This window comes from Rhinoderma darwinii, chromosome 3, assembly GCF_050947455.1.
Source record: "Rhinoderma darwinii isolate aRhiDar2 chromosome 3, aRhiDar2.hap1, whole genome shotgun sequence".
NCBI lineage: Eukaryota > Metazoa > Chordata > Amphibia > Anura > Rhinodermatidae > Rhinoderma > Rhinoderma darwinii.
The window spans coordinates 103,923,833-103,945,433 of NC_134689.1; the positions used below are offsets into that span (position 1 = coordinate 103,923,833).

General features: G+C 40.3%; 1 protein-coding gene across 3 annotated transcripts in view; it reads left to right on the plus strand.

Moving 5' to 3' along the window:
- PPP2R2B (protein phosphatase 2 regulatory subunit Bbeta) overlaps positions 1-21,601 on the plus strand; it is a 299,520-nt gene that overhangs the window by 271,333 nt on the left and 6,586 nt on the right. For all 3 annotated transcript variants that reach the window (XM_075856521.1, XM_075856520.1, XM_075856522.1), the window contains 2 exons: positions 13,456-13,633; positions 13,866-14,030. In XM_075856521.1, the coding sequence (XP_075712636.1) occupies positions 13,456-13,633; positions 13,866-14,030 (343 nt within the window). The remainder of the gene's footprint in view (positions 1-13,455; positions 13,634-13,865; positions 14,031-21,601) is intronic.

The window sequence follows — 21,601 nt, forward strand, 5'->3', positions numbered from 1 at the left end:
AGAACAATTGTTCTATAAGGAGCAGCCTGTTCCGGCCATGGCTTGGCAACACAAGCCGAGGCCAGTGGATGACAATCCGCATCTTCTTAATCATGCAGAATTCTGGCGTGGTCGTTCAAATTCATTAGGAGAGGGAGGAATATTGCTGCCTCTTAGATATGACCGGTCAGGTATACCTTTTGGTCTCTCCTCCGGAGGTCTACTTTAAAGTCTCCCTACTGCAGCTGTATTCCCCAATGTCACTAGTGATGGTTCATGATTTGTGTTTTATTTGGATATATCGGCAAAAGTAGAAAACCGATAGGCTCTATATGTTTATATATTCTTGGGGTGGGGGCAATAATGTATTCTAATACATTAGAATACTACAAAATTGTCAGCACCTCCTTAGAGTTTACCTGGAATAACCCCACTGATCTATTAATGTTATTACTGGTTTGTACTTTGGTTCTATTTAGTACTTGCATGGTTAATGGTCTTGGTTTCAAATTTTCTATAAACCTATGGACTTTTATATTGAAAACATTGTCCATGAATCTCTCATATAAATTATTTTTTAATGAATATTTCTTACAATGTAGAACAATATTCAACTACGAGAGTGCAGTGAGTAGGTTTTTTTTTTACTAGTTAGACGATATATTTCCCAAAACGAAAACTTTTTCCAAGAATGAATTTTGTATTCCGTTAATTAGTACTTATTAGGCAATCTCTCAGTCAGAGGGCAATTGTCTTGCAAGAAATCAATGTAGCAATTATAAATTTCCAGTGCTTAGCTCGCTACTAATTAGATGTAGCAATGAACCGCTGGTCCATAAAAATGGAAAAACCCTCCAAGGTATATTGTGTCCACTTTGAGTTGTCTGAATACTGAGGAGGTGAAGGAGGAAGTACAAGTTGAGTATTCCTGTCTTTATAGATTTGTTACTTACAGATTTTTATGTAGCTTTGTTCAGTTTTATAATGAATAAGCGTTACTATTGGACAACCGTTATATAGAATGTGAATTTAACTTTCATACTATATTAAGATCAGTTGAAATACTTTAGATCCCCCACCTAAATATATTTTTACAAAAACAGAATTAATATGGATATACAACTTTAGACCATATCTCTTTTTAATAGCCAATTCCTTATGTCATTGGGGTTGGCCAAACCCTCCTTCTTAATGCTGTCCCTAGAGGAAATATGGATGCAACAGGATCGTTTGTTTCACAGATAGATGAGCGACTGTCAAGCAGCAAACATGTCTAACTGTGCTACATTATCCTTTTCTGGGTCAGATTTCTTCAAATTTTACGCCCCTGGTGGCTAATAAGTTTTACCCATTTCTTACAATGCTTCTTAAAACCATGGGTATATATGATGAGCAGATCATCCTCCTTTTGTATGAAAATAGACGTTTTGATGAATTTTTATCTGGGTATAGCCTACTTCTGCACAAAAAAAATATAAAAAAAATAAGACATTCTACTTGGTGGCTAGTATTCGAACTCCAAAAAAGTGTTTTTCACAAAGTAAAAAAAAGCCAATGGCACGAGGAGTACATACCTTTACATGTTCTATAGGATAAGGTAGATATATGGTACATGTAAGATCTGTTTGGTTTTTTTTTTTATAGAAAAAAGCAAATTTTTAAGACCTTAAAATCTCCAAACATTGGTCAAACCACCCAAAAGCTATACATTTAGAACATCCTCTAAATTGTACCACTCAATGCTTTACACTTAAATGCAAAGTTGCATGAAGGAGATTTTAACGGTGAGGCACTCTTCCATCATACAATTCTAAAATCATTCTATTCTGGGAATAGACTAATAAAGAATTGTGGGAAGATTTAACTTTGGCTAGTGAGGTAGAAAAATGAGAACTGTCAATCTTATTAATCCTGCTCAGAGGGATTTATCGAAGATTTCTTTTTCACCGTATTTGCTCTGGATGAAATGATCACATGGGAGAAAATAGCCTAAACTTTCTTGATATCAAAGAAAATATTATATTGCTAATGCTAGGTTCTGAGAAATGGCTTTTTAAAAAATATAGATATTGGGTATAATGAAAACATATGTTTCTGGTAATGTTTGTTCAGTATGTAGGTTTACAGAGTCATCTCCGTTAAATGAAGAACCTCATCATTTTACAAAAATTATAAGTGGACTGTATTTTCCGATAATAAAGTTCGCTAAATACGTCTTTTATCAATTCATGCCAAATCCAGCCAAAAATCTGCTGACCTGCTATAGACCAGTTTCGGAAGGTCACCTTGTTTGGAATTTTTAAGCTCAGACCTGGAGGGATTTCCAGAACGAAAGGGCTGCAGCTCTCTCGGTGATCACTTTTACGTGACTTTTTTTTTTCAATTTTGGCGAGTGGCGATAGTCCTAATTTTTTATGTAACAATTGTGGCACGCCCTGAACTGAACCTTTTTTTTTTGGGGCGTGGTCTATGCCAAAAATTACATAGCTGATTATTTGTGACATTCAGCAACAATGGTCCACTTTTACGAAGTGGTTTATGTAACAACGTTTTCATTGCAATTCTTTAAAATGTGATAATTTTAACAATAAAGCGGTCAGTTTTTTTTCAGTTTTATTACTAATATTTTTGTTATGTATTCGATTTGTGCATATATTCCCCGTAAAACGGCTTGTTACCGTTCAAGGTAATGAACTGTAGAAAGAAAGGGCTAAATGGCGCTCTGACGGCGCTCTATCACTAACTGCTTACTTGCTTTGAAATATGCTTTTTACCTTCCAACTAAATACAGAAATTGCAGAGAATCAAATATGGTTGAATTTCCTCTGGAAAATACAGACTAATTGAATTTGTTAGTGGCTTATTTTATTTGACAGCTTCCTAATTTTTTTGATGTGACGAGTTAAACTTGGTTACCCCTATATAATTGCTCCGTAATGCCTCATACTTGCCTGCATGTTAGAAGAGAAGGCTGTTGCTTCTTTTTAATTTGTGGGAATATTTTGAAGGCAGAATGTGAACAATGAGACTAGCTCTTCAGTGACCACAAAATAACAGCTGTCAGCCCACGGAAGGGATTTTGATTATTTGTACAATCTGTGCAATAAATTTAAGGGTATATTCACATGGTGCGGTCAAATTGTGTATTATCGCGGCAATGAACTGTGATTTGACTACTCCATGTGAATGTACCCTTGGCATGCTTCACATGGGAAGATCATTTTAATGTTTTAAAGCATTGGTTTACCCTAGACCTCCCTTTTTCAAATGACCTAAAACGCCTGATTCATGAGGGTCAGACTCCCAGCAGCCCCGCCAATTCTCTGTTTTTGCTACTTCTGTCAGCCATGGGCATACACGAGCCGGAGCAATGTTCTCCCTGCTTGGCAGGTGGCGTGTTAGCCCATGACAAACTGCGGGACGCCATAGCTCTACTCTGCTTTTTCTGCCCAACTCTAGCCGCAGGATTGGGGCGCCTCTAGATCCACAGGATCGGGTGCGGTGCTTGACGTTACACTTCATGGCCCTTAAAGGGGAACCAATCCAGCATTGCAGGGCTTGTTCATCAGCCCTGGTGGTGAGTTTCCTGGCATATATTCTTGTTCTCCGTGATTTTCCTGTGTTTTACCCAGCTTTCATCTTGACTTCACTTGATGTGACTTATCTGTATACTGACCTCTGGCCTGATCTTTCCCCCTGATTCTGATTGCTGGACCTCACATGGTTAGATACGTAGGTTAAAATAAAGACACATGTCCGTCAAGTTGAACTGTTATCAGATCAATTATATATCATTCATTGCTAAATAATTTATAACCCATGTCATTTTTCATTAGATAAACATCTAGCCCTTTTTAAATGCTGTTATTGTATGTCATTACTACGTCTTGGTGTAGGACATTTCATGGTTTAACTATTTTAACTGTAAAGAACCCTTTCCGAAATTGATGTCTGAATCCCTTTTCCTCCACACAAAGAATGTTCCATGTAGATTTCTTGTAATGAATAAATTATTTGCTAGTTCTTATTATTGACCTCACGTATATTTATACATGTTAATTAAATCACCTATATTGCGTCTTTGTTTCCAAGAGGAACAATCCAATTTCTCTGGCCTCATTGTTAGAGAGATCTTTCTTCACATTTAATTATATAGTTGCCCGCCTTTTGAACCCTCTCCGGCTCTCCTATCTTTTTTACAATGTGTAGCTTAAAACTGAATCACAAATTCAAAATGTGGTCTTACACAGGATTTATATAGGGGCAATATTACATTAGGCACACAGGTTTCTATTTATCATTGTATTCACCTTAAAATCTTATTTGCTTTTGCAGCTGCTGCTTGACATTGAGTACTGCTGTTTAGCATACTTAACTAAAATACCCAGGTCATTCTCTAGTTCTATTATCTCCAGAATTTTTTCTTTTTAATGTATATGTATTAATACTAATATTGTGGCCTAGTTGCATTAGTTTACATTTATCAACAGTAAATTTCATCTGCCATGTTTTTGCCCACGTTGCGAGTCTATCATGGTCTTTCTGTAATGTTTTAAAATCAATGAGTTTTACGTATCCTACAAAGTTTTGTATCCTCAGCAAAAGTTGACACCTTTCTCTTAATCCCATCCCCAAGGTCATTAATAAAAAGTTTCAACAGAATTGGGTTTAACACAGATCCTTGTGGTACCCCACTGCTGACTTTAAACCATTTTGAGTGTGTACCATTTATAACAACTGTTTTCTTTCTCTTAACCAATTCTTTACCCACGTGCATACATCGTTCTTCAGTCCCTGCATCTGTAGCTTTAGAATAAGATTGTGGTGTGGTACAGTATCAAATACTTTTGCAAAATATGGATATTTCACACTAGCCGCATGACCAACATCCAGATTTGCACTTACGACCTCGTAGAAACTGAGCATGTTGGTTAGGCACGACCTGTTTTTCATGAATCCATGCTGGTATATTATATTAACTTCTATTTCATTTTGCAGTTAATCTCTTAGAATACTTTCAAATAATTTACATACCACAGATGTCCGACTTACCGGATGGTATTTACTCTGTTCCACCTTTTACCCATCTTAAATATTGGCACAACATCAGCTGTTCTCCAATCCTGTGGCACTGACCCGGTTACAAGAGTCTAAGAAGATGAGATCTAATGGTCAATCAATTACCAAACGCAATTCCCTTAAATACCCGTGGATGAATGCATCTGGACTGGGGGCTTTATCAATATTTAATTTGTTTAGAAGCCGTTGTAATTCTTGTGTTAAGAAGGCAATATTGCCTGTCTTGGGTACGGTCTGAAGTAGTGGCGGTCGAAACGCCGCTCTTTTGCAGTGGCTAATGGGTGCATGATTTTGCCGGTAATGCCGTACCTTTACCGACCAAGATTTGTTTGACCAAGAATCCACTGTATTCATGAGGGAAGTGCTCCCCCTACTACTCTCAACCTCACCCCACCTCTCTGTAGTGATTGGCATAACTATGAGCGTAGTGTATTCTTTGCACGTTCGAATTAGTTAAACGACACAATATTTTTTTGGTGCCATGTCTGATGACAGATCCGCTCTAATTTCCATAAAGTTTAGTAACTTTGTGAGCACATTGTATTACTAATCTAGTAATGATCTGGATCTGCTGCCTGCTACATGCACAATTCTGTAGGGTTCAAAGCTAAAATCTTAGTATTGCTTGTTGGCTCAATGTCTGCACAGTTCTGGTTATTTGCCATCTTGGACGTCTACTCTACAGTGCCTGATATATAATCAACTTTTCTTGGTTGCAATGGATATTTTAGGCCTTGTGTATAGCCTTGTGTATAGCCTTCTGTATAGCCTTGTAGTCAATAACAAATAATCATAATCCATGGTTCAATTTACAAAATTAAAGCTGACCTACTGTACGATTGACTGCCAGATCAGTTTTTGGCCGAGACCGTTAGTATTCCATAAGATCCATTGGTTTTTGTATGGCCACTAGCAATGAACTACTACTGCCTAGTAAACATAGTAGAAATGGCAATTGTAGTTTTTAAAGATTAAATGCAGATGAAATGTTTGTCCGCAACTTCTCCTGGAGTTAACATGTGGCTACCAGGGGTCTCAGAAGCCAGACCTGCTGCAATCCGCTAGTCATCGGGCCCACTGTAATACAAAAAGGGGAGGAGGGGGTGTTTTTGTGCGCTAGCCACTTTAATTGCTACAGCCGCAAATGCTTTATCTAATTTTTACTACATTTTCATCAGTTCTTTTATTTGAAATGCAAAACCACACAGTAATGGTAAATACCTGAATTCCTATACTTTGCTCAGTGTGTTAGCTGTGCACTAAACGGTATAATTATTCCGTACCATATCCCACAAATCCTGTTTTAATACCCTTTAATGTGATCGGCGGATAATTACTTTCAGATGTTACAAGTATCTGCACAGACTTGGGTTCTAGTTAATCATGCAAATCGTTGAATTTATTTAGGGTTTTATGAGCAAAGGAATCATATTACTGAAATTAGGATGTTTGATATATTTTATGCCACAATAATGGAAAAAAACAGATTATGTAATAACCTGTGCTTGAAGTGTTCAAATATAGGAGATATATGTTAGAGCCTGGTTTGTTTCCAAAAATCATGAAAGAGAATACAATGATATACTTCTGATTTTAATACAGTCTGATAGCTTGAAAGACTAAAATAACCTTTTGATATTTCTATTTGTTCTGTTGCGATGGGCATAGACGCATACATTATTCACAACAGCTATTTCACATTTGGTATGAATGGGCCACACGTTCCAAATCTGGAGCCTGAAAGCAGAGTCCTTCATTGAAATTAAAATTCCCTTTGAGCTGCCGGTTGCCATGGTTAACACAGCCGTTGTATTCCTAGGAAATGGGGGCATGAAATCCCTTTCAATGGTTGTTAGGAAATCCGCATAAATCACATACCTTCAAATATGTGCTTACACTTCCAGTTTTGGCTAGGAGTCTATCTGACGTTCAGCTGACTGCTGTGACCAGGGATTTTCAATAAGTAGTACTTTAGTCAGCTGGAAATGTGGTGGAGTGAAGTCATTTCTCAGCTGACAGGCTTGATCATCTCTAGAAGGTCTACAATGGCTCAATGGAGAAAACAGAGCATTCCTATAGAAATACCCCAAGTGTATGAAGCTATAAGAATGGCGATTTGACATTCACGTTTGTGTGTGCTTGTACTTTATTGGAATTACTTGAATGTACTCTATATGTATATAATAATCTGGCAAACTGAGGACCATCAAAGTCTTGGGCTGTTTGGGGGGGATTTGCAGTTTAGAATGTGGGAGCGATGGACCACAAGGCAGAGCAGAAAAGACATGGGTAAGTAGATGTAAGAAAATGCAAATAAAGACACAACTGGTCATTTCTGGGGTCTTCACAGCCTGATAAACCATTCCTTACACTGGTCCTCAGAGCGGATATGCAAAACAAGATGACTGACTGAGATGGTCAGTACAGGACCATTGCCAGAGCTACTCTTGACTTCCCGATCCTGGATCACCACGAATTTCAGCCCAGTCAGGATATGGATAGATAGTCTATAGATTTGGCCTGCTTGAGTACTAAGGAGAGACGCTGTAAAAGGCTTCTGTTATGCCAATCACCGATATACATAAAGGAAAAGGAAGGCAAAGGAACAGAAGGACTCATGATGGAGATATATTATATTATGCATGTCCAATTTTTTATTGATAGAATGGACTAAAAAACACACCTCCCAAGTTTTTCTTTTTCCATTCCTCCCGGTTTGAAAATGTAATGTTTACCAGTGTATTTGCTTACCTAGTGCTGTATTTCACAGGACGCCGCTCTGTTCTAGGACGCCGTTGGGTCACGTGATCTTCAGTCTAACACCCTGTATCCTACAGAGTCTGCTGTAGGGACTGGAAGTTAGGCTCTCAATGTAAGTCTGTGAGTGCCTCGAGGTGAGTTTTATAGACTTGCATTGAGAGACTGACATCAGGTTTCTACAGTAAACGCTGTAGTGTTTGGGTCTTTAGAGTATAAATCACGTGACCACCACGGCAGTCTGGGAACTCAAACGGCGTCCCGTGAAATACAGCACCAGGTAAGTCTAAACACATTTACTACATTACGCTACAATACTTTTGCAAATGGGGGGTTGAAGAGAAACCACCTTCTCTAATCGCCACACTCACTCAGATCGACTGTATTATGAACATGATCTACTGTATCAACCATATTCTCTGCGTGTCTATGGTTCTCAACAGTTACTGATATATTAGGGTTTTTTCGACATTTTGCATATTCCAACTGGCCGAATCTACCTGGTCTCCCCTGGACACCTCCATGTATATTTCTATCTGCACACGGTAGTATACAAGTAGATGCGGAAGTAAACCAAATAATGTCGTCTGTACATATGCAAGAAAGACAAAGTAGAGATATTTCTGAAATGTGGTATTCCTTATGCAGGCATGTGATTGTATCTAAATGGGATCTGCTAGATTACTTTTAGCGATGTGGGTGGAAGCAGCCTAAGATGGAAGTCTTATATTCTGAATACAATGCCCTTTTTAAAAGACTAATTCTCCAGATTCCAAAAAATTATCGATCCTAACCAGTTATTTTAGCAGTTTTGAGGTATGTTTGCAATAATCCTTTTCAACTGCCTACAAAAAATATCCTTTATATCTGGTTGGTATTGGTAGGTAGATGGATGTCTTATACTTTGTTGCATCCCAGAAGTGCCACTCCTTACCCCCCATGATATGTTATGTTTAATTCTATATAATGATTGGATTCCTTTTAAGAATTTAAATTTTCCCATGGTCAGAATAAATCCTTGGCATTCCTCCCTTTTTTTTTTTTTTTATTCTCTGTGGTCAAGGATATTGACGATGCAATTTTTTTTTTTAATGCAGATATGTAAACTGGAGCCTTTATGGGATTTGTTTAAAATTCACTACATGTTGCCTAGTTGTATAAAGCCTTGACCATAAAAGAAAACCCCATCCCTACTATGCTGCTGGATGTGCTCCCAGCATTCAGATCTGATGGCTGACCTGGAAAAAACCAGGCTGATTGTATCACTGCCCAAATTGTGTCTGCCAGCCATAATAAAGAAGGGTATACAGAATAAAACGTATGTTCAATTGAAATACCATTTTACAGTTTAAATAATGATCAGTAGAGCAATGTATTTAATACATTTTTACACAAATTATACTGATGTAGAGTATTAATTACTGGTACTAAAATGGCTCCAGAATCTCTCCAAACCCCCCCTACCCGCAACAGAGTGGATTAACTGCTATAGTGTGCCACGTATGCTGCCTAAAATATTGTCGGCAGCACATCCCCCTGTAAACAGGTAGATGCTCTGCCGACATGATAGAAATGTAAGGGGACGAGTGATCGGAGTAACAAGCGCTCGTCCCCATAAATTACTGATGATAGTTTATCGTTGATCGGCGCTCGTTTACACGGTCGGCCTTGGCGGGCCATGTAAAAGGACCCTAAGAATGGACTATTGTGTATGCTGTAACCGATACGAGATAAGAAAAGCAATGTCGCACAAAGCTAATGAACATTTTTTTTTAGTTTTATATGAAACCGTAACTACACATGGTGTTTCTACCCAAGTGGTGATCAAATAAGACCTTAGGTGATCTAAAGGTACACTTCTTAATTACGGAATTGCATATGAGGCTGTTTCTTGATGGAAAAAATTTTGCCGAGCTTTTACTCTGAGCATTTAAATTTCTGTTAGATGCTTCTTAATGCCCTTTTACATCGGCCGATCGAGTATGTATACTTGTTCTCGATCATTGGCCCATGTAAACATGGCAGCGATCAGCTGACAAACGTTCGTTGGCTGATCGGATCTTTCATGCTGCCATAAAAATAGTCGTTTGCCGGCAGCACATCTCCCCATGTAAACAGGGATGTGCTGCCGACCAAATATAAACTTTATGGGATACAAACTATCATATTCACTATCATTCGTCTCCATACTTCCGATCCTTGCTCTAAGCACCAATCTACATGCTGCTTGTGTCAGTTCATGCACGTTACCGTCAGAAAATCTGTCCATGTAAAACAACCTTTAGAAATGGACTACAATCTGATTCATTTAGGCGATGATTACACATGACTTCTTTGCCTATAGCAAATATATCACATATTTACTGCAGGATCAGTGGCAGAAATCCGAGGCTTATTGTGGATTTCTTCTGTGGATGTGCTGTTTTTCCACGTGTGGAAATCCTCTGGCTTTTTTTGCGAGAATCCGAGTCTCTAAGGGATGTCTCCTTTTTTTTTTTTCCCCGCAATGCTGACAATTTGAGACTTCTGCACAGAGACTCAGATATCCCGTTGAAGTCACTGGGAGGCACATTTCCATGCAGATTTTAGCACGGAATCCGGAACGTGTGAATCTCCACTTATCATGGTCGTCAAAACAATGCAGCCTTTCAGTAACTGCAGAGAAGGGTGGGAAGAGGTGTGGGAGAGCTTCGCAAAGGAATACACTGTACTGCGGACTCCGTTATGAGTCCGGAGTATTCATGAGCAGAACTCTCCGCGCTCCTCTCTGCAGTGACTGAAAGCCAGTTGTGTGTGCATGTATAGTCTGCTATATTCTATCAGCGCACCTACTAGCCAAACGACACAAACTAGGTGCAACTAGAAGTACGGACCAGTAGCTTTAATTATGCTGCCTTTTACTATTGAGTTCAATGTGTATACACTAAGCTCCGTCAAGTGGCAGCTGCAGGTAGCTTATATGTTATCTTTAAAGCCAGTCAGTCACCAGGAATGTACTTATCACACTAGCAACAGAGTAAGGGCGGATTTACACGAACGTGATATACGTCCGTGCAACACGCGTGATTTTCACGCGCCTCGCATGGACCTATATTAGTCTATGGGGCAGTGCAGACTGTCAGTGATTTTTGCGCAGCGTGAGTCCGCTGCGTAAAACGCACGACAGGTCCTATATTTCTGCGTTTTTCGCGCATCACGCACCCATTGAAGTCAATGGGTGCACGAAAATCATGCGCACCACATTGAAGCACTACCGTGGGACGCGCGTGTTTCGCACAACAGCAGTCAAAAGTATGTTTGCAAACAGAAAAACACCACGTGCTTTTCTGTTTACAAACATCCAAACAGTGTCATAATGATGGCGGCTGCGTGATGACAGGGAGCTGTTAAGTGCCTTTTGCGCACGCAAAATACGCTCTTATAAATCCGCCCTAATATAGTGTAGGCTCACCAGAAAATTAGTAATTTTTTTTTCCCCCTTTTTCATATATATATATATTTGAAGAATTTTGCGCCTTCTTAAAGAAAAATAAATGTCACTTTAGTACACCTTTTGGAGAATGAGACTTCCTGCCATGTTTCTGTTTTCGCAAGTTGAAAAAGGACATATCCGATCTGACATGACTATTCATAAATCTCCACTAGATTCCTGCGCTTCACGTGTAATGCCCCGTAATAAAGCTGTTTGCTATGTATTATATAAATATGTTTGGCCCATAAATAAATGTGTTAAATGTAATTCTTGTGTGATTTTATGTGGTTTGCGGTGTTGTGTAATAAACTACAGACATACATGCTGCTGTATGGCCTTTCTGATAGCAGTGGAATGGCTCATTGCACTCTGTGCAGATACATTACCTAGAGCGCACAGAAGCACCCTAATAAAATCAAATGTGCTGTTTCTATGCATGCATTTCCTCAGTTGAATGATTCTCCTCTGTGTTTATGGCACGCTGTACTGTCACGTTTCTCAACGCTTTACAGCTGGCCGGCATGGAGCCTCAAAATGTAGATCATTTCGAGAGGTATCACAATGGGCTTGTAAAAAAAAAAAGGTGCAGGAATCTGATAAGTGTGTGTGTGTGTGTGCGTGTGCGCGTGCGAGCGTGCGTGTTGTACCGTACCGGTTTGGGGAATGTAGATGGGCAAAGACGCTGTCAGCGCAGTATTCTTGTTTAAACCGGACTTTAGAAGCTTTAGTTCTCTTTCAATCACAATGGTAGTTTGTCTCCTCAGCATACACAAAGGTTAGAATAGCAAGAAACGTTTCACGTAACAAAAGTCCAGGTATAACACACAGTCCAGCCCTTTGCAGGGGTTAGCTCTCACCCCCATGTAAATGTCAGATCTGTTCAGCAGCAAACCAGTCTTCACCTTCCTGCTTCCCATTTCTGACACACACACACCGAGCAGTGTATTTCTCTTAGTTAATTACCCTCCCTGTGTGGAGGGAAGACCCTATGTTAACCCCTTAATAGGCGTCTAGGGATATATATAGAGAGAGAGAGACACTAGTCCTTCTCAATGAATTAGGTCATCAAAAAGTTAATTTATTTCAGTAATTCAATTAAAAAAGTGAAACTCATATATTATATCGATTTTATTACACCGTGATCTATTTCCAGCAATTTTTATTTTTTTTAATGCTGATGATTATGGCTAACCGTTTATGAAAACCCGAAATGTTGCGTTTTAGAAAATTAGAATATTATATAAGCCCAATTTTAAAACAGATTTTTAATACCGAAATGTTGGCCTACTGATAAGTATGTACAGTATATGCCCTCAATACTTGGTCGGGGCTCCGACTCTGCATGAATTACTGCATCAATGCGGCGTGGCATGGAGGCGATCAGCCTGGGGCGCTGCTGAGGTGTTACTGTGCTTGATTGGCCAGCAAACTCACCTGACCTTAAAACCCATAGAGAATCTATGGGGTATTGTCAAGAGGAAGATGAGACACCAGACCCAACAATGCAGACGAGCTGAAGGCTGTCATCAAATGTGTGTGTGCAAAAATTTTTGGAGTGGCTTTTTTTTTTAAAAGGGACTGTAAAAAGTTCACAGAGCAAGTACACTACACTACATAAATGGTATTCTGTATAAATTTATTGTTACATGGTTTGTCAGCTAAAAATATTGTGGAATGACTTATTCTCAGCTGACCAGTGAAATTCTATATTGTCTAAACAAAAGGAATCTCTGTACTTTTGCAGCAATGTTCAAAATGTCTGTACCTAGCAGTTTAGTTCAAGAACTCTCTAGTCAATTCCAGTCAAAAATGAAACGCTGGCTATCGCAGAGTATTTGTGTGTTTTCTTTAACTACATTGTAGAAGGTTTGTGTATGTGCCATATTCTAGTCAGTTTTTTACTTTTTTCCTGGTTTTGGATTAGAAATACTACTTACCTTAAAACTCCAATGCAAAGGCCTCGTGGCCATCCTCGCCTGCATAATGCATTGGCAGAAGTAACTCGCTTAAATACTGGTCCATTGAGTTTTAAGTAATAGTACACCTAATAAAATATACCTAATAACTTAACCTGGTTATATTTCTATGTATATATGCAAGAGAGTTAATGGTTTGTAGAGTTATTCATTTTAATGTCCTTACTAAGAGCTTTTTAATTCTCATTTCAGGTCCCAGTATTAAGGCCCATGGATCTAATGGTGGAGGCCACCCCAAGAAGAGTGTTTTCCAATGCACATACATATCACATTAATTCAATATCTGTGAACAGTGACTATGAAACGTACATGTCAGCAGATGACCTAAGATTAAACCTGTGGAACCTAGAGATAACAAATCGAAGTTTCAGTATCCTTTTGGCTTTGATCGAGACACCCACTTCTATAACCTAAATGTTACGCTGTGTACTTAGTGTTAGTAAACGCCAGTATGCAAATGACTGCATGCCCATACACATCATAGCAATTTCCAAGGATTGTCGGCCATATACATGAAAATAAGCAATCTTTCTTTTCTTCTTTTTTTCTTCTAGTTGATCAGTCCATAAATTGGTGTATACCCTTAACTCCTCAACAACCAGATATTGTAGACATTAAACCAACCAACATGGAAGAGCTGACAGAAGTCATAACAGCCGCCGAGTTCCATCCGCATAATTGCAACACATTTGTATATAGCAGCAGTAAAGGAACGATACGACTGTGTGACATGCGTTCTTCTGCTCTGTGTGACAAGCATTCAAAGTGTGAGTCATTTTAGAGAATAGGAAAAAAATAAATTCCAATCGTATACATACACTAACACTTTTGATTGTGAACAACGCTCTACTGACAACTGGTTGAATCCAAATAGACAGGCTTGTGTTTTTTGGGAGGCTCTATGTCTATACAGTTGCATTGACCATACTGCCATTGACTCCCACATAGAGCCTAAACATGGTTATGAATAGAGCCTCCGTTATACTTTTTAAATTGACCAAATAAAGGTCACTCACGCTCCTGTGAAGTAGGAGCACCAGGATGTATCATGCCATTGGTAGCTTACAGGTAGCACCCCTGGTTTTGCATAGAAGACAGAAGGGTCCACTTGGGGCTATTAAAGTATTAGAAATCGGCATGTAAGATAGATAAGGATATTGCAAATCTTAAGAACTGAAAAAAAAAAATCAAATTAACCATAACTTGTAAAGCCAGATTTGGGTGCGGTATTATGTATATACATGGGCCTTTTCTGTAGGTAATTATTTATTTTTGGTGCTTTTTAAGTATCATTAATGTAAAAATTTAAAAACTGCTCTTTTCTGCTAGGCAGAGTGCAATTGTGATCATCTCTTGTGGCCTCATTTTAATTCTAGGCAGCGTAATCTCCCCCCCCCCCCCCCCCCCCCCTCAAAGGAAAATCTAGTCACTTATTATTTCTCTGCTTTTACATTGTGCAATTCTGCCATTTACATTTTCCCATTGTAACCAGCAGGTGAAGATCATTACATTGTGTTGTAAAATGTGAAGAGCGTGACAGACCGTAGAAGGAAGTGTCCTTTAATTAACTTAAAGGGACGGATACAACTGTACAATACACATTAGGTGGTTCAGTGAAGCATTAGGTGCAAACAAATGCCCTTAACCTTCTCAGTGTGTGACCTGAGAATTGTAATTCTCTTGGAGGAGAAGCTCTTAGAACCGCTACTTCGCCAACAAAAATACTGTTATTACGGTGTTTCTTTTTGAGGATGTGACTAAGTACTAAAACGGTCTACACAGGCAATTCATGCTTGTAAATAGGCCTACATTATATTGGCTGTGAACTCCAGTTCTGCACCTTACTGGGTGCTGCAGTATTGGTCTTCTATTAAATAAATCATTGTGAAGAATAGACCCAAAGGGAATGAATTTCCATATCCGCTGCCCTGGCTTTCTATATTTTGCATTTCTACATGATTCGCTGCTTATTGGATATAGGGGGTTATAAGACATAGCTAATTGTTTGTTTGTATTTTATTGAAAGGACTCCGAGCACATTGGGGGAGATGGAAAACTTGGGCATTTGCCCTTGGCAACCAATCTGGATTCTTCTTACAAGTTCCAGACCTTCTAAATAATGAGATCTGATTGCTTGGGAAACTGGTAAACTTTTCCCTTGCACTAGTTTTCAATAAGAGTCCCCCATTGTGTGGCGGACATTTTAACGGAGTGCACCAAATTGTCCCATTTGGCCGGGCAGGTACAAAGCTATTTGTCGGCGAATACAATAATCATTTTAATCTGTTTTAGATAGTTTGAGGTTAGATTAGCTGAACATAATGAGGGAATTTATTAACCTTCCTATGCTAGTTTACTGGCGTAGAGAAGTCACTGTGAAAATTGCGACTTTTAGGCATTATATCCTGGCCGCGCCAATTTTTAGGAAAGAGATGGGGCTTAAGAAAAGGGGCAGGGCCACAGCAGGCAACATTTTTACTATAATTCGTATAGAAAAATATTGTAAATTTTAGCGGAAATATTTATTTTATTTCTATTACTTATCAAGCATCAACATATTCCTCAGCGCTGTACAGAGGTCCTCACTTACTGTCCCTATTGGGGCTCACAATCTAAATTTCCTATCGCTATGTTTTTGGGTGTGGGGGGAAATCAAAGTACCTGGAGGAAACCCACGCAAGCACGATAGCTGGGAGCTGGCGTAGATTTCACTCTGGGTTGTAGCAAGGTAGAAGCCCATGACTAGCCCCGTACCTTGCCCCTATCTATCACACTACCCCCCCCCCCCCCCTTCAGATGGTACTTCGACATGAAACCTTAAACGCTACTAGGTTGGACAATTAGTGGTTAGGTACCATATAATGTATTTTCTTCGTTTGTGAATGTCTTACATTAATTAGTCCCCTTTTCATATGCTTTTTTGCTGTCATTTTATATTTATTTTGTTCTATTTATAATTCTGTTGTCCTATGATAAGGGATCATCCAACCAGCAAAGAAGATTTCAGGTTGACCTCTCCCTTGACGTTTTTGATTGATTTTCTTATTTTTTTTCCTTGTCACCTTCCTGAGTACAGTGGCTTTGAGTCCATTTCTATTCATTGACGGGTAGAGCTCAATTCAGGGAGTTCATCAGAGTTGAAAATGAAAAGTAACATTGACTTTTATGGATGAATTGTCAGACCGTTGGGAAATTTAATAACTTTAGACTCTAATCAAAATGTAGAACTGGGAAGGACAAAAGAGAAGTAGGCTCTGTACAAATAAAGAAGGCCTTCCTAGTAGATGGAATATGAAATGTGTAATCATCTACTGTCCCTCTCAATTGATTTCCCAAGTGGTCTTGGCGTGAATTAGATTTTGGAGTAGTTCCAGCATTGCATGTCCTGAAGATTGTTAGGGCTGTCTAGGCATCATAGGGAGATATTTTTTAAAAATAGTATTTATTGTTGAAGCAGCGATTCTTAGAGCTTCTCATCCAAGCCTAAATCGAAAACAAAACTTAAAGCAAAGTTTAGATTTTGACAGCATTTGACCGTATAAATTTACATAAGTTGAGTGACTTTGCAAATACTTTCATGTAATTCTCCCTTTCTGGTCCAAATGCAGACGGAAGTGACTAAAATGGAGAAGAGGGCTCTCAGCATTAATTATATTTTCAGTAAATACAGGGGATGGGCAGAGCAGGAAGTCTGTGAGGTGCAGCCTCAGCCAATAGCTGCAGAGCAGGAAGTGATATCAGGAAGGGGGAGGAGCGTCATTTTGGCTACTTTTCCTGTATGCCCAACATGCAGCAGTAATTATTGACTGCGGTGTTATAAACCCATAGTGTACAGAGTACCTTGGAAGCGTGCATTAATGGCTCTAGTAGGTCCATTTTACAAATAATGAAAAAGCTTCACTTTTGAAGGGGTTTTCCTACCATACACATTAACAGCATAGAGGACTATGGGAACCCCGCTTAGCCGAGTCAGGGGAAACCTGTTCTCTTGATGTTTGCCTAACTCCCATAAACTTGAATGAAGAGAGCCACACGTTTTCAATCTGCGCCTGCATGTGGCGACTGTCAAATATGAAGGATTTTCTGATTTTATGTAAATATAAAGTCATCATTCTATAGTTAAAAATTTATGCAACTTCGTCAATTCCTTATTTTTAAGATCTCTGTTTTCTGTAAGTGAAGAGAATACAAGCCTCATACTGAGGCCCTCTGCACATGGCCATAGCTGTGTACGGTCTGTGATTACGGCATGGACGGGCTTCGGATTGTCATCCGCGGGCCGTCGGCAATCACGGACCGTGCACACACAGATGTGCATTCATTTCAATGAGCCCGGACCGTGTAATGACATGTCCTATTTTTTATTTTTTTTTGCCGTCTGTGCAATGCATGGACTGTGGAAACCACAGTCGTGTGCATTGGCCCATAGGAAAGCACGCATTCTATACTATCCGCAATTCCGGATAGTATGCAGCCGCAAAACTGCTCTCATTTTCATGACGCCTGGCCCGTTTGCTTCAAATGTGTGCATTGTGGGCAATAATCTGTGGGCTAAATACACAAACTGCAGCACAAATCTTTCTCCTGTCCTAACTTTGTTACCTACACTGATCTATAATTGTAGCAAACTATATCAGTCCAGGATGTTTATCTCAGTGAGTATTGTCTAGATTGAAAAAAGATTGTAACAAACCATCAGTATTCAAGTAAAAGAATGGAATGTCCAGAAACTCCATGTTCTAAAAAAACTACTTCTTTATTTAAAAATATACAGGCAGAAAACCTGCTTGCAGACAGATGGACAAAAGATATAGCTTACGCGTTTTAGGTTACGTGCTATGAGTGAGTTAATGTAACCTGAAATGCGTAATCTATATATTTTGTCCTGTCTAAAAACATGTTTTCTGCCTGTATTTTTTTTATCACATGGACAGTCCTCTCTTTTACTTGGATCCCATCCTCCTGCATTTGTGCACCTGTGAGATCTCACTATCCGTGGAGCTGGTTGGCAAGTGCCTTTTCTTTGTTAAACCCCCCTCCGTATTAGATCAGTGAAGGTTTTCAGTGTCTGCATGCAAGTAAATGGGAAAAGTCTTCTGACAGTAAGCGGAGATCTTAAAAATTGAAAGGATGATGAGTGTAATGGTGAGAGCACAATTGAGAGGGTGGAAGAGACTGTGGACTAAAAGAGGACCTGTCACTAGGTCATATTATTTGAACTGGTTATCTGACGTGAAAAGTGCGGTCTCCTCTGATTGTAGCGCAGTTTTTTTCCTGGACCGCTCGTACATTCCAGAGGTGGAGCTAGATTTCCTGCCTGTAATACTTATCAATCAGTGCGAGGCTGCTTCAGACCGGGCCAGTCAGTGTGATCTCATGAGAAATGGTTGCTCTGGCGAGATCACGCTGTGCCTGGCTGCTCTAAAGTTGCCTTTCGCTGATTGGTTAGCATCAAAGGCATGAAAGCTAGCTCCACCTCAGGATAATGAGGGTAGTTTACACCCGGTTGGCGTACTACAGCAAGTTAGCATATAGGGATTAGCATATAGGGCACCAACACAACGGGGTGGGGGGGGGCATATCTCTAGAAAAGGGGGATCCAGGAAAAAAAAACGGTGCTGGAATCCGGGAGACAGTGTTGTTCAGTCCAGATAACCAGTTAAAATTATAAGACCTATCGACAGGTCCTCTTTAAGGCCTTAGGAGGAAGCTGCTTACCTTGATCTCTGTGTATACAGCTCCTGGTCCTTGAGGGACACTTTCCGCAGCAAAATGTCAACACAGATTGATCTGCACTGCAGTTATAATATAAATGAATTGTAAAGTGTGTGTGTGTATATATGTATGTGTGTGTATGTGTGTGTGTATGTATATATGTATGTATATATATATATATATATATATATATATATATATATATATATATATATATATATATATATATTATACCCACCCTGAGAGAGACCGGTGCAGCTGCCTTTCCCAACCATAGAAAACAGTAAGGCTGTCATCTGAACGTTTTCTATTTCCTGCAACACAACACACCACTTGTTCCTATTCCTGCATTGTGATAAGAATGGAAACCTTAAAAATCTGACTCCATAAACACAGCTTCACAATAATAGACTGTTCATACGCTATTGATGGATGTGGTGAGGGCTACAAACAAGGGTAGGTTGGTCATGGTGGTGTGTTCTGCCACTTTTCAAGTCAGCCTGTTTGACTCTGAAGCCCCGTCCACCCACGGTTACACAAGTCTGTAAAAAGTTGTTGACTGTCTTCATAAATGTGGCATTTGGCCTGAATTTATTTATGCCAGAAAACCATCAGAATATATACTATGGTCTTTTTATCGGTTTATTGTCTCCGCTTCAACCAAGAACTAGGGCGCTGAACTTAAAATAAAAGTGAAGGCCTCAGTTTACTTTCTGAACCAAGAGTCTTGAAGATAAGTGAAATGTTGATGATTTTGATTGAAGAATGATTTTAATGAAAACCTTTATTTTCACGGGAAACATGTCCCAGTAGCATTGTCTTATGAGTTTACATAGATCTGACCTTTGCTCAGTGCCCCACGCTGTCAAAGCAAGTTGAGTGATTGGCCTTTATTAGGGATGGTAGAACTAAGCAATGCCCGCTTCCATGGTAACCAGATCTAGGCATTGAATAGATCTACAAGTGGGGGACCTCATGTGGTTGTTTGCTACTACACAATTTAGACATCCCTTCAATTAGCCTCATTACCATTTTGTGAAGACTTTGTTGTACACCTCTTGTTCTGGCTTTGTTCAGAATGTCACTCTTCCAGTGGCTGGCCTAGCTGTTCATGGACGCAATGAAAGCTTTTTTATTTTTTTTATTTGCCGGTTGAGAGGTTTTTGCATCTCTTCAGCCATTAAGTGAATAAAAAAAGATAATTCATGAAATATGTAATTTATGTTGTCCATAGGGAAGAATTTATATTTTTCCTGTTTCAACTGTTTGCTCATGCTTTTTACAATTAATAAATAATGTAATATCCTATGGTTACAATGGGCAACATCAAATCTCAAAGTGGACTAGTATTAAAAGCGTTTTTGAAACTTGTATATAAAGATATATATGAGAGATATATCTGTACAGTTATGAAAGTAACAAATCTTTTCTGTATTGTACACCTTTTTGTCCAATGGATGTTTTTACTCAGGTTGCCATGGTTATGTCCAGGAACCTGTATAGATTTCTACTATAATTTATAGTTTCATTGGAAACAACATTCAAGAAGGAAGTCGGAGGGAAATAGTATGGCCATGCCATACCAGGGGCATAACTAGGAAACACTGGGTCCCATAGCAAACTTTTGACTGGGCCCCGCCTCCCCTGGGTGCTACACACAGCCCCCCTAGGGAGATAGTGCCCCCCTGTAGACTGTGCCATACATCCCCCCCTGTAGACTGTGCCATACATCCCCCCCCCCTGTAGACTGTGCCATACGCCCCCCCTGTAGACTGTGCCATACAGCCCCCCCTGTAGACTGTGCCATACAGCCCCCCCTGTAGACTGTGCCATACAGCCCCCCCCTGTAGACTGTGCCATACAGCCCCCCCTGTAGACTGTGCCATACAGCCCCCCCTGTAGACTGTGCCATACAGCCCCCCCTGTAGACTGTGCCATACAGCCCCCCCCTGTAGACTGTGCCATACAGCCCCCCCCTGTAGACTGTGCCATACAGCCCCCCCCTGTAGACTGTGCCATACAGCCCCCCCTGTAGACTGTGCCATACAGCCCCCCCCTGTAGACTGTGCCATACAGCCCCCCCCTGTAGACTGTGCCATACAGCCCCCCCCCTGTAGACTGTGCCATACAGCCCCCCCCCTGTAGACTGTGCCATACAGCCCCCCCCCTGTAGACTGTGCCATACAGCCCCCCCCCTGTAGACTGTGCCATACAGCCCCCCCTGTAGACTGTGCCATACAGCCCCCCCTGTAGACTGTGCCATACAGCCCCCCCTGTAGACTGTGCCATACAGCCCCCCCTGTAGACTGTGCCATACAGCCCCCCCTGTAGACTGTGCCATACAGCCCCCCCTGTAGACTGTGCTATACAGCCCCCCCCCATGGAGACTGTGCCATACAGCCCCCCCCCCCCCATGGAGACTGTGCCATACATCCCCCCCCCCCCATGGAGACTGTGCCATACATCCCCCCCCCCATGGAGACTGTGCCATACATCCCCCCCCCATGGAGACTGTGCCATACAGCCCCCCCCATGGAGACTGTGCCATACAGCCCCCCCCCCCCATGGAGACTGTGCCATACATCCCCCCCCCCATGGAGACTGTGCCATACAGCCCCCCCCC